Below are 12,785 nucleotides of genomic sequence, written 5' to 3' on the forward strand. Positions count from 1 at the left end.
TCATATAACATATAAGTGCTCTCTAGCTACACACGTTGACTTCAAAAATGAAACTCAAGCAGTTCTGACTAAATTGTTTGTGAGTTGCTGACAGATTATGTCTTGAAGCGAGGGGATCAAAGGCTCTGCTCTCCAGCAGTGGGATTGTCCTGTGCTCTTTAATGATAAGCTAACTGGTCAATATGAAGGACATGCTAAATGCAGCAGAATTTCAACTTCAAAGAAACAGCGAGAGTCAAATTCTACCTGAGGCAGGGTGCATTGTACCTTCAAAGCAAACAGCAGATCAATACAGGCACCTGCAGTATCCAGAGCAGTGTTTGTAAGCACCACGGATGAAGCAGCCGAAAAACCAGGAATACACACAAGCCAGCCAAAAAGACACATCTCCCAGACCACTGTCCTCACAGATGCTGAAATATGAGGGGCCGTGACTTTAGCGATAATAGATAGATAATAGCGATAATAAAGTGACTTTAGAGATAATAGTCTTTCTGCTCCATCTGGAGACCATGATCAACTGCCTGTATGGTGCAATTCATAAACATGACCTTAACTGACTACTAGAGAGACTACATTAATAAGCAAATGTATGCAATGAGATCATTTTGCATTTTTCATGGAGCTCAGACAGCATTTTAAGTCTTGTCATGGAAATGAATAACTGAAGTAGTGCTACATCACTGTTTCGCTCTGAGCTGTTGGCTGAGTGGCCTGGATGCTTCAGAGATTCCATATTAAACCAGTTTAAACATGGCTGCCCCAACGGGAGAGACCTGCTCTAGGGAGCAACAACTGTGTCATTCAGGGAATACAAAGCAAAATCTATTTTTTGTGAGCTGCACTTTATATGAAACAAAATATAAAACTACATACATTATTTGCTTCTATGTTAAAAAAAACACACCCACACACACAAGGTGGAACACAATTGTTTGTTTCTCTTCCATGTCACAGGGACCTGAGCTGTGACAGCCAACAATATGACACAGTCCATAGTACTGCCACCAAAGGGCTAAGCAGTCTACTAATTCTGGCCTTCCTGCATTTGATTAGCATAATACATTAACAATGCATATCATTTACTAAAAATGTACAAGTATATTTAGTCAAGGTTGGAAGAGCTGTACAAAGCCTATGGCGTAAACACTGAGGCAAGATTCCGAAGCACACACTGCAAAATATGTGCCCTGAATCTATCTGATCCAAATGTGTACATAATTTCTAAACAAATGAAATACAAAGCACTGGGTTAAAGTCAGATATTGCATCAAGAGATAAGCACAAGTCATTCATTTTTCAGAGTTCAGAGGAGATGAGATCATATAATGAAAATATACAGAAAAGATGTATCCAGATGTAATCCCATTCCATAAACAGTACTTAACACTTTTGTGTTTTAGACAGGCCTAAATAAATGTACCACCTTGATTTAGATCTGAAAAAATGCAGAGGTGTTTTTCTCTATCCTTCCAGTCTGAGTGTCTGAGGGACTTGTTCCTGTCAAGAAGTCATTACTGAGAAAAGAATATAGACAAAAAAGATGTAAATTTGTTAATCAAATAAAAAAGTTGGTGTGATCTCACAATAATTGACCCCAGAGCCCACACCTCAGCATCACTGAATGTATTTGGGATTACCTGGATCATGAGAAGAAACAGAAAACATGCAAGAGTGGTAACCAATGTCAAAATAAATGCTGAAACTCTGAATACTGGCTTATACTGATATCAGTTCAGTGTATAAGAAATATAAAAAGTAAGGTAAATATGTGTGTGTGTTCCAGATGCTGTATCCATTTACTATAAAAAACCGGATTCCAAAAAAGTTGGGACACTAAACAAATTTTGAATAAAAACTGAATGCAATTATGTGGAGATGCCAAAATCTAATATTTTACTCAGAATAGAACACAAATCACAGATCAAAAGTTTAAACTGAGAGAATGTATAATTTTAAGGGAAAAATATGTTGTTTCAAAATTTCATGGTGTCGTCAAATCCCAAAAAAGTTGGGACAAGGCTATTTTTTGCCACTGTGTGGCATCCCCCCCTTCTTCTTACAACACTCAACAGACGTCTGGGGACAGAGGAGACCAGTTTCTCAAGTTTAGAAATAGGAATGCTCTCCCATTCATGTCTAATACAGGCCTCTAACTGTTCAATCATCTTGGGCCTTCTTTGTCGCACCTTCCTCTTTATGATGCGCCAAATGTTCTCTACAGGTGAAAGATCTGGACTGCAGGCTGGACATTTCAGTACCCGGATCCTTCTCCTACGTAGCCATGATGTTGTGATTGCTGCAGAATGTGGTCTGGCATTATCTTGTTGAAAAATGCAAGGTCTTCCCTGAAAGAGATGACGTCTAGATGGGAGCATATGTTGTTCTAGAACCTGAACATAGTTCTCTGCATTAATGGTGCCTTTCCAGACATGCAAGCTGCCCATGCCACAAGCACTCATGCAACCCCATACCATCAGTGATGCAGGCTTCTGAACGGAGCGCTGATAACAACTTGGGTTATCCTTGTCCTCTCTGGTCCGGATGACATGGCGTCCCAGTGTTCCATAAAGAACTTCAAATCGTGACTCATCTGACCACAGAACAGTCTTCCATTTTGCCACACTCCATTTTAAAAGACCCCTGGCCCAGTGCCAACGTCTGAGCTTGTGGAGCTTGCTTAGAAATGGCTTCCTCTTTGCACTGTAGAGTTTCAGCTGGCAACGGCGGATGACACGGTGGATTGTGTTCACTGACAATGCTTTCTGGAAGTATTCCTGAGCCCATTCTGTTATTTCCTTGACAGTGGCATTCCTATTTTACGCTGGGTAATACCATTCTGGTATTGCTGCACTATCTTTCTGCGCAACAATGGTGGAATTGGTGATCCTCTTACCATCTTGGCTTCAGAGAGATACTGACACTCTGAGAAGCTCTTTTTATACCCAATCATGTTGTCAATTGACTAATTAGTGTTAATTGGTCTTCCAGCTGTTCATTATATGATCAATTTCCTTTTTCCAGCCACTTATTGCTACTTGCCCCAACTTTTTTGGGATTTGTTGACACTGTGAAATTTTTAATCAACATATTTTTCCTTTAAAATGTTACATTTACTCAGTTTAAACTTTTGATCTGTCATCTATGTTCTATTACAAATAAAATATCAACATTTGCCATCTCCACATCATTGCATTCAGTTTTTATTCACAATTTGTTTAGTGTCCCAACTTTTTTGGAATACGGTTTGTACTTTATTGTAATTTTCAAGCACCAAGCATGCTATTTTTGTTTTTTAAATTTCTTTTTCTCTGAATGTCCTGACTATGAAGGCCACTGTGAATTTCATTATAAGTTGTACATGTCCTGATTCCCTCATAGTCATGCCAAATACTGACAGGACACATGCACATTTTAGTGTGTTAACAGTGACGGCAATGTGTTAGCTGAGTTTAAATTTTGAGACCTATTTGTGCCATTTAGGGTCAAATGGTGCAGCATGGTGCAGAATGTATTTTTGTTAGTGAGAATGTTTAGATTTTTGCAATAAACGCTGATCTGAAAAGTGTGCCTACTAGGTGAACAGTTTATAAGCTTTAGTGAAACAAATGATTAATTTGAGAAATTAGTTGTGTTTAACCGTTACATTCTGAGAATGGGGTTTAGTGTTTTAGCAATTCTGAAAAACTGTAAATGGAGTGGGTTACTTTAGTTACGCAACACAACACCAGAACTGGGGATGTCAAGTGTTATGTACGGCACTGTCGAGCTGGCAACAATGCCATTCATTAAAAGATTCTGTCCTATTGCATTTGGCACTGCTTTCCCAGTTTTTTTGGCTACGCTGGTGCTCTCTCCTCGCCAGCCACATTGGAGCAGCTCTCAGCAGCTGTGAAATAGCCTCACATCGGCGAGCAAAGCGGCTTTATCGCCCACCGAGCAGCACTAACCTGCAGATAAGACTGGAGAGAGAGGTGAGGACAGACCGAGAGTGAGAGAGAGACACACAGAGATAGAGCGCAAGGTTGACAACACACGAGTAACAGAGTATGAATGTGAAAGACAGATTATACCTGTGTTTGTGTGAGAGATAGAGTGCGAGAGAAATAAAGGGGTAACAGAAATACAAAAAAGAGGTAGTATGTAGAGAAAGAAAATGCAACACAGAGAGAGCGAGAGAGAGAGAGAGAGAGAAAGCGTGAGGGAGATGGCCACGGCGTGCTATCTGTCTGGTGTTTTAGTGTCGTGTCACACTCCTGCAGTGGTGGAGATAAGAGAAGGGCGAAGGGAGATGAGCTGAAGGCCAGGGAGCAGGGGGTTTTGATGACTGTGGACTTACCTGAGCGTTGCACACTCACCAGATGTCATGCCAAACTCACAAATTCAATTTCCGTTTCCATCCATATCCATCTGAGGCCAATTCAAGGAGCTATTTTCATTCCCATCGACAAAGCTGGCTCTTGTTGTGAGCCATTTTTTCTAACTGTGTTTGCCTGATCTTTGAGGAGGGAGCTAATCACACTCTACCTGTCCAACTTATTACGTTTTAACTCAGGAAACATCTGTGCCGACTGGCAAGCAGACATTTCAGGAGCTTTGCTTATTTAATTACCTTTTGTCCCCACATGACTCTCGCCTAGCTCCATCAGTTTAAAAAAAAGATGTGCCTCAGACACTGTAGCTTAAATCTGACTTTAGACCTATTGTACTCTAAGCAGAAAAGTACAGAATAAAGTAAGACTGAACAGTATAAATCATTTTTGCTATCAAACTTACAACAATTTTGGACTTTGTAGGACTGATACTGCAGGGGACTATTTACACGAATATATATTCTAGCGTTCTTGTTTAGCAGCGAGCATCTTTATCTCAGGGGTTCTAAATAAGTGGGTGTTCTATTCAGTTTTTTTTTTACACTGAATATATGTATAATTAATCAGTGCATACAACTGATCCACCAAACCACCTGACTGAAATGAGTAACGCAGGTCAAACTATATGTATTGGTGCTGCATTCAGACTGCAGATATGTGTAGCCCAAGAGTGATTCATAACCCAAATATTTATAGCCCATTTTTTTCCTTTTGTAATGCATCAATTTTTTTAAGAGGTCTGGACTAACACACTTAAAATGTTGGTTCTACAATTGCACTTTATTAATGGAAATGGTTCTACAGAGAACCCTGAAAGCTCGAAGAACCTTCTGCATGATTAAAGAGTTCTTTGGGATTCTTCAGATTAATGTGGAATGTGTTAAATATTGTTATATATAGCACCTTTTAGTAAAGTGTTCTGTGTGGCATCAAAAATGGTTCTTTTATTGTAACAAGCTTGATATCGTAACAATAGAGGAAACCTTTTTGGTGCCATATAGAACCCTCTATAGCACATTCTCAATCAATCTGAAGAACCTTTTCACAATGCAAAGAACCCTTTAATCATGCAAAATGTTCTTCAAGTCATTTTTAAAAGTTTAGTTGAGCACTTCTGTAGACTCTCACTATCAAGCTATGCTGTTGTAATTCATGCAGTATGCAGATTGGCTAGCCTGTATACAGGCAATATAAGACATATATAAAACCACATATTTATTTGATCTAGAACAGAGCCTGGCTTGGAAATACAGTAAATATCCTAAAAAATATCCTAGTTACTGTCTGCAAATGTACATCATAATGCCTGTCCAATCTGATTTATTCTTAATATGACTTTATACAATTGTTGGTTTGAAGTCTAATTTGTCAGTGTGAACACAGGAACTAGGACTGTGTACTGTCCCAGTTGGGCTCTAATATGGCTATTGATGTTTGCCAAGAATTATCCATTGGAATTGCTTCATTTTAACACACACTCACTCTCACACACGCACACACACACACACGCACACACACACAAATAAGGAGTAACTTAAAAGGTTCAAAATAGCCCTGAGCCAGAGCACTGCTGTATCTAGGCAACAGTAGAATAGGGGGTTCCAAAGGTGCTTCAACGTGAGTGTCACATTACACTCTAACCTTGATCAGCTCAGTGATGGTGAACATCAGGTAGACAAAACCTTCTATTAATTTTCCCATTGGTGCAGCAACTCACGAGTAGAGTTTCTTAAACAAACAACCACCCATCATCAAGCATGTTTCATATGCAAATGAAAGACTTAAAATTAACATAATGCTATTTGTCCTTCTCCACTATCCTAACATTGTCTTGCATTCTCTGTGCAAAGTGGCTGAGGACTTGCCAATCACAGCAGCAGGCTTGTATAGAACAGGATCAAGAAATCCAACACTGAGTCACAAATCAAGGTGCCTCTCTAAGCTTCAGGCGCTAAACCCTTTAGTGCACTGAATATAGAAAACACAATGAAACTGCATAACAGCATAACAAATGTAAATCTCACAATGATGAGTGATGAATAATAACCATACATATTGATGAAACATTTTTTTTAATCAGTAATTCTTGTTTGAGGCCATTTTTATCCAGTGCCAATGATTTGATATAAATAAACCCATTTTCATTAATACTGTATTAGCAGTAGTATTTGAAACTTTGAACAACTGCTACTATATTGTTTGTTCATTTTACTTGCAAAACAAGATGGTACATGTCTAGCCATTCACTTGCAACAGTACAAAAAGCAGGAAAACATAGTTCATTAACTTAGGAGCTAATAAAATACAATAACTTATTTACTATTTTTGTTGTATTTTCTTTTTTACAAAAGAAAGATATGTTTTTCTTAAGGATCCAAAATACAGATTATTAAAAATGTTGCATATAATAAATAGCCAACATTGACCTTGATTAATATGGAACAACAACAGGATTTCTGTCAAAATCGCACACATCTAGACATTTCTACATTAACACTTTTCCAACGTTCTTTTCCTTAGGGATATGTTTTTGAACTTCTCACACTTATGTAAATGCATTTCCTCATAAACCTCAGTGATTACATTTTCTCAGTGTGGAAAACAATTGCCTCTTTTCTGTCACCCATTCACATTTAGGTATAGTAACAAATACATCAATTACAGGTTAATTAATTTATGACAAGTAAAATGACTGAAGGCAATGATTTTCCAAAAGTTATATGCCTAAATGTAATTACTGTTCTTCCTACGACGAGAATGTCATGGTCCTCAAGGAGCTGTAACTGAGCTTACTGAAGCAGAGACACTGGGAACATCAGACTATAGCATAAAGTACAGAACTTACAGCACAGCATCACATTCTTCCTTGAATTTGTACAATACAATGCTCTCACTGCAGGCTACAGAAGGCTCCTCATTATAAATCAGGGTAGCCTGAAAACTTCTTATAACACTCCTTATCAGCAAATGTAAGCAGCACAGAAACTGCCACTTCATACTAGTGCTTGTTTCACTTTCTCAGACAGGCATAATGACGCGCATCCGTCTTGCCATCAGAGAAGACAGCAGTTACGCTATGCAGATGTACACCGACTCCACAGAGACATGCTTTGCTACTAGTCATTATTCTCTCAAAAATAAAATGTACTAAGAAGGGTTGTTTGGAGCTATGCCCTAAAAGATAATCATTCAGGAAACTTCTCAGCGAGAAGTCTTACTTTATACATTAGAGAGGTCAAAATTTACCTGAATCAGAGCTGTACATGTAGACAAACTTGGTCCATTTGTAGTTTTCCACAAGGGCAATCAGGGCATCCTGCAGCTCAGGCCTCAGCTGGATCACAAACTGGTTGTTGGTGTCTATGGGGAAGCTGGGTGTGACGAAGCAGACATGCAGAGCCCCACAGAAAGACATCAACATGTTCATAGTCTTCCTGTCATACAGACCAATGATTGCGTAGACTCCTTTAGCAAACTGGGAGCAAACTGTAAGGAAGAGCAACAGAATGTTAGGAAAACCCAGACCAAGCAACGAGGCACACATAACGACATCAGACTTATGAAATGTCATTATAGGCAGATGATCTTTTTTTCGTTTTTTTTCTAAAAGATCTTTCAGCATGACTGATATTTCCAAGTTTTCATTCATTTAGTCACTGCCAATTTCAGTCATTACCCAACACTACTTCAATTACAGTATTTAACAAACGGGAGGGCAAAGTGCCATCTTCTCTTTTCCAACATCTACAAACACACCACCAAAATACAGCTAACAGAACATATGCTACCAAACAGACACTAATACTGGCAAGATTCATGTTGTGGACAAAATGTCTATTTTTATAATGATGTATTTATTGTACTCTTGAAGACCAGAATGGTTTTAATGAATCTGTAATTTACAGATATATATATATTATGTTAATGTTCACTAATCCAGATGTATATAGTCCCAGTTCATATATTTTATAATTGTAAATGAATCAGCATCAGCAGCCATGTACATCAGAAGTATTGGATAACAGCATAGGCCAAATTACTTCACCTTAAACATCTATTATTAATGTTCAAAAGACAAAATCATAGAACCATGTCATAGAACAGCTTTTTTACACAATCAGCAACATGTCAAACTAATACATTACACTCTGTCTTCCTTTAACCCTTCAAGACTTTATTATTCAGTCATTAATTATAAGACTTTTTCATTATTCAGTATCTTTTAATATAAAATATTCACTGACAACTATGACAGTAACACATAAGATATGTAGTGTGTAAGATATGAGAGTGAGGACTAGAAGCCAGATTTCAGACCCAGTGTCATGAAGGGCCCTTTGCAGTCAAGCAAGAATATTTCAAATACATCTCAGTCATCCTGCTCTAATGAATCATGTAACAGCTCCTGAAATCTAGGCTGGCCAGAGCCAATCATTACCACACTGTTCTTTTCTGATTCTAGCCTGAGAGCTTCCAGCAGACATTAGCGTAGCTGTCAAGGGCAACTCTATCACATTCACTCCAGAAGAGCTGTACCTGAGTTTTACAGAGAAATTATTAAGTAGTGATGTAGAATTCAAAGCTGCAGAAGACATCTTTATGTATAACCTTGTTCTATACTGCATATACTATGTCTGTTCTTTGCCTTGCCTTGTCTCTATCTTGTGTTTTGTTTACTTCTTCCAAGTTTTGAGTTTGCTTGTTAAGCCATGCACTTGTGTTGTCTTCCTAGTCTTTCTATCATCATGCCCCTCTCACATGCTATTTTATAGTTACTCTCAGGTGTCACTTGTTTCTTGTCATTCTGTTCTAGGGTGTTGCTCATTTACTAGGTTTCTGTGGTCTTTGTTGTAGTATTCTCATGTACTCCTGTCTGTACTCATGGTTATGTTTTCTTGCCTAAAGTGTTTTTTAGAATTCACTGTACAAAAAACCACCTTCGCGATTGCATCTGTCTCCTTGTCCTGCTACACCCCCTGATAGGGTTGTGTGTCATTAACAATTCTTACAGGCAAGGCAAGTTTATTTTATGGCTGTTGACAGATTAAAAATGTAACTAACTGATTGTACAATTCATTGTGATTAATCAAGATTAATGGAATTGTCCTTTTTAAAGAGTGGAACTTCAATAACGGATATTTAAATGTAAAAAAAAGAATCAATAAAGAATGGAATTATGTTTATATTAGTAATGTCTTTTGGTTTAATAAATGCAATCACCACACTTTAAAATGCTAGAGATTCCTTGTATTTTGAAATCTAGAAGCTAGAGGAAACCATTCTTTGTCACTTTATTATAATATTTGCATGCAATTTGATATTAATTAATTAATTATTAATTAATTCATACATAGTTTGTTACTGCTTTTCCAGTTCAGGGTCATGGTTAGGAACACACCCTGGAGGAGGCATCAGTCCTTCACAGGGCAACACACACTAACACATTCACTCACACCTAGGGACACTTGTTAGTCACCAATCCACCTACCAACTTGTGTTTTTGGATCGTGGGAGGAAACTGGAGCACCTGGAGGAAACCTACGCGGACACAGGGAGAACACATCAAACTCCTCACAGACAGTCACCTGGAGCGGGACTTGAACACACAACCTCCAGGTCCCTGCGACACTACCTGCTGTGCCGTGCCGTCCTATTTTTTAAAATTAGAGTTTCCTAATTTGCTAATTAAAAGTTTCAGGGAAATTGACATTGGACACATAAATTTTAGTAGGGATAAATAATGGTATAGTGCAGCACCTGGGGGGTGGGGGGTGGTTGCTGTTAAAAGAGTGAGAGTTAGTTATGATATTTAATACTTACTTCAGCATAAATAAAATTAAATGTATACATCGCTACATAAAACCACTAATAAATCACTAGACTCTGTAAAGGCTCATATATACTCAACATTATTCTGTCCGTACTCTGCATTCATTTTGTATGTAATTTGCACGTTTTCTGAAAGTTTATGGATGTGAACTGGACGGAGCAATACCACTGGAGACCGTGGTGGCATTGCGAGATGTGAATGGTGATGCTAATCGCTCTGCTTCACTCACAGATGTACTGCACAGGAGTGTGCAAAGCAAGTTATCTAATGCCGTGGTGGACATCTGAAAATATTTTAAATTTGACATCAATTTCCCTTATTGGTAAAAGAAGTGAATAAAATTCTCTGTCCAAATGTCGCGCAGTATTTAATGGCCTCACAGATCACTGCCATCTAAAACGCTGCCTTTTTCATTTTTGAATTAAATACAGAACAAGAAGTTCTTCTACCTTGAACATGAATTTTACTATGAATTGCCCTCTACTGGGTGTGTGATGCTCATCAATCATGTCAACGAAGCTGACGCAAAGAAGTGACGGTTATATGTGACGGTTATATCGCTTGAAGCACGCGCATATATTCCGTACGCAGAGGAAGTATAAATGAGCCTTAAAGAATGAATTATGGGAGGACGTTGTGGCCAAATTAGGTAAAATTATTAATTTACTTAAAAAATTTTTTAGCACTGGTTCATTTATGATACACCTCGTACAAATGTAATTCAAAGTGTTTACAAAGAAGGGTTAAGGTTAGGGTTATATACCCCAAATATAGTAAAACAGATGTGTGAAAATGAGGAAGTAACTAATAATTAATACTTTCTCTTAATAAATACTCCTTTTAGATGATCTCAATGATGGTTGTGTTAGAGTTAGACAGCTACACTCTCAAAACAAAAAAAAAGTACGGTAGAGATAAATTATTGTCACTAAAGGTACAAACTGTGTAAATGTACCTTTCAAGTTACAGCAGTGGTAATACAGTCCCATTGTGTTCCCTAAAGGTACATTACATTCTCTTCTCCACAGGACAGGTGGATATTTGTAATCTTTCATTACAGAACTGTGTAAAATAAAACGTCCAGGAGATTACAACAGAATAATCTACAATTATGTTCCCTAATTAAAGAAACAGAATGTGTACCCTTGAGGGTACCACCACAGTGACAGCAAAAGGAACCACCACAGTGACAGTTTTTCTGACAGTGTATGTGTAGATCAGGCACTTCAGGACTGCTGGAGATTTAACCCCTGTACCCACTCACCGTCCACTCTATGACTACCATGTTGGTCCACCTGATAGACTTAATGTCAGAGACAGTATAACCTCTTTTCCTTCATCAATGGACACAGGACGCTGTTGACTAGATATTTTTGGTAAGTGGACTATTATCAGTCCAGCAGTGATACTGATGTCTTTAACAGCTTCAGCAGGACTGCTGTATGTGATCCACTCCTACCAGTATAGCTAGGGTGACCAGACGTCTTCTTTAACCCAGACATGTCCTCTCTTTTAGACTTAAAAAAATGTCCGGGCGGAATTTCACAAACGTCCGGGATTTTGTTTTTCTAGAGCTTACATAGAACTTCGAGGAGCGTTTCGTTCATAAACTAGTCCCGCCCTCCTTACTCCGTTTGGTTTGCTTTGAGTGAGAAGGGGGCATGGTGAAGTAGCCTAAAATCTTCTGATTGGACGGTCTGACTGTAGAGCTACCGTTATTGGTCGATAACCTTCTCTGTAAACATTTAATTGGTCAGTCTGCACATCAGTAGTCGTCCACCCCCCAACCCCACATCCCCCCAGCACACAATAAAACACCACAAACATGTAAGTGTCACTGCAGTTCTGAGAATGGACAACCCTAATAATACCCGCTCTGTGGTACTGTACAGGTAGACCACAGTCTGTAAAGTAGAACTATAAAGTGCACCAATATGGCAAGAGGAGGTTATAAATATGGAAAATGAATGAAGAAACAAGGTCAGATAAATGTTATAGCTGATCAGTGTTAGCCTTATGCTACTACCATCCAAGCCCAGGGTTCCTGCAGAACAGGAGTGACCTTGGAATTTTTGAAGGTATGGACTGCTCTGTACTGCATAATGATGTCAGTCAATGCAGGTGTCTGTTAGCTACCTAGTTAGTGTTGAAGCAGTCTATTTATGTTATTTATTTTTTATGTTGCTTGTCTATTGAAGCTGGACTATTAGCTGACCAATCAATCGTATTCATTTTTTTACCTTTTCCTCTGATAATGTCTCCGATATAAATTCTGGGACTGGTGCCCACCAGGGGACAAGGTATAGGGTTGCATTTGAACAGATGGTTATGCTTTGGGATTTGTATAATAGCATACTCATCCATACTGAACTCAAACTCTGAGCTACTGATGGAGCAGCAGGAGTCTGCACACGCTCTTTGCCTTTTTCAACAAGATAAGAAGAGAACATAGCCATCGTGTGTGTTGAGAGCGATTCTTCACACACTTGAGACATTTCAAACCCACCGAATGAGCCTGCCAGAATATTTTCTTCCAAATTTTTTATTATCTTTGCCATAGTACGTATATTTCCATCATCCTC

General features: G+C 38.5%; 1 protein-coding gene across 6 annotated transcripts in view; it reads right to left on the bottom strand.

The window, feature by feature from the left end:
* gria1b (glutamate receptor, ionotropic, AMPA 1b) overlaps window positions 1-12,785 on the bottom strand; it is an 88,426-nt gene that overhangs the window by 61,032 nt on the left and 14,609 nt on the right. For all 6 annotated transcript variants that reach the window (XR_010795432.1, XR_010795431.1, XM_066645125.1 and 3 more), the window contains exon 3: window positions 7,620-7,859. Coding sequence is in view for 4 of the 6 variants with exons in the window: in XM_066645125.1 (XP_066501222.1) it covers window positions 7,620-7,859 (240 nt within the window). In the remaining 2 variants the exon portion in view is untranslated. The remainder of the gene's footprint in view (window positions 1-7,619; window positions 7,860-12,785) is intronic.

Source organism: Hoplias malabaricus, chromosome 15, assembly GCF_029633855.1.
Source record: "Hoplias malabaricus isolate fHopMal1 chromosome 15, fHopMal1.hap1, whole genome shotgun sequence".
Taxonomy (NCBI): Eukaryota; Metazoa; Chordata; class Actinopteri; order Characiformes; family Erythrinidae; genus Hoplias; species Hoplias malabaricus.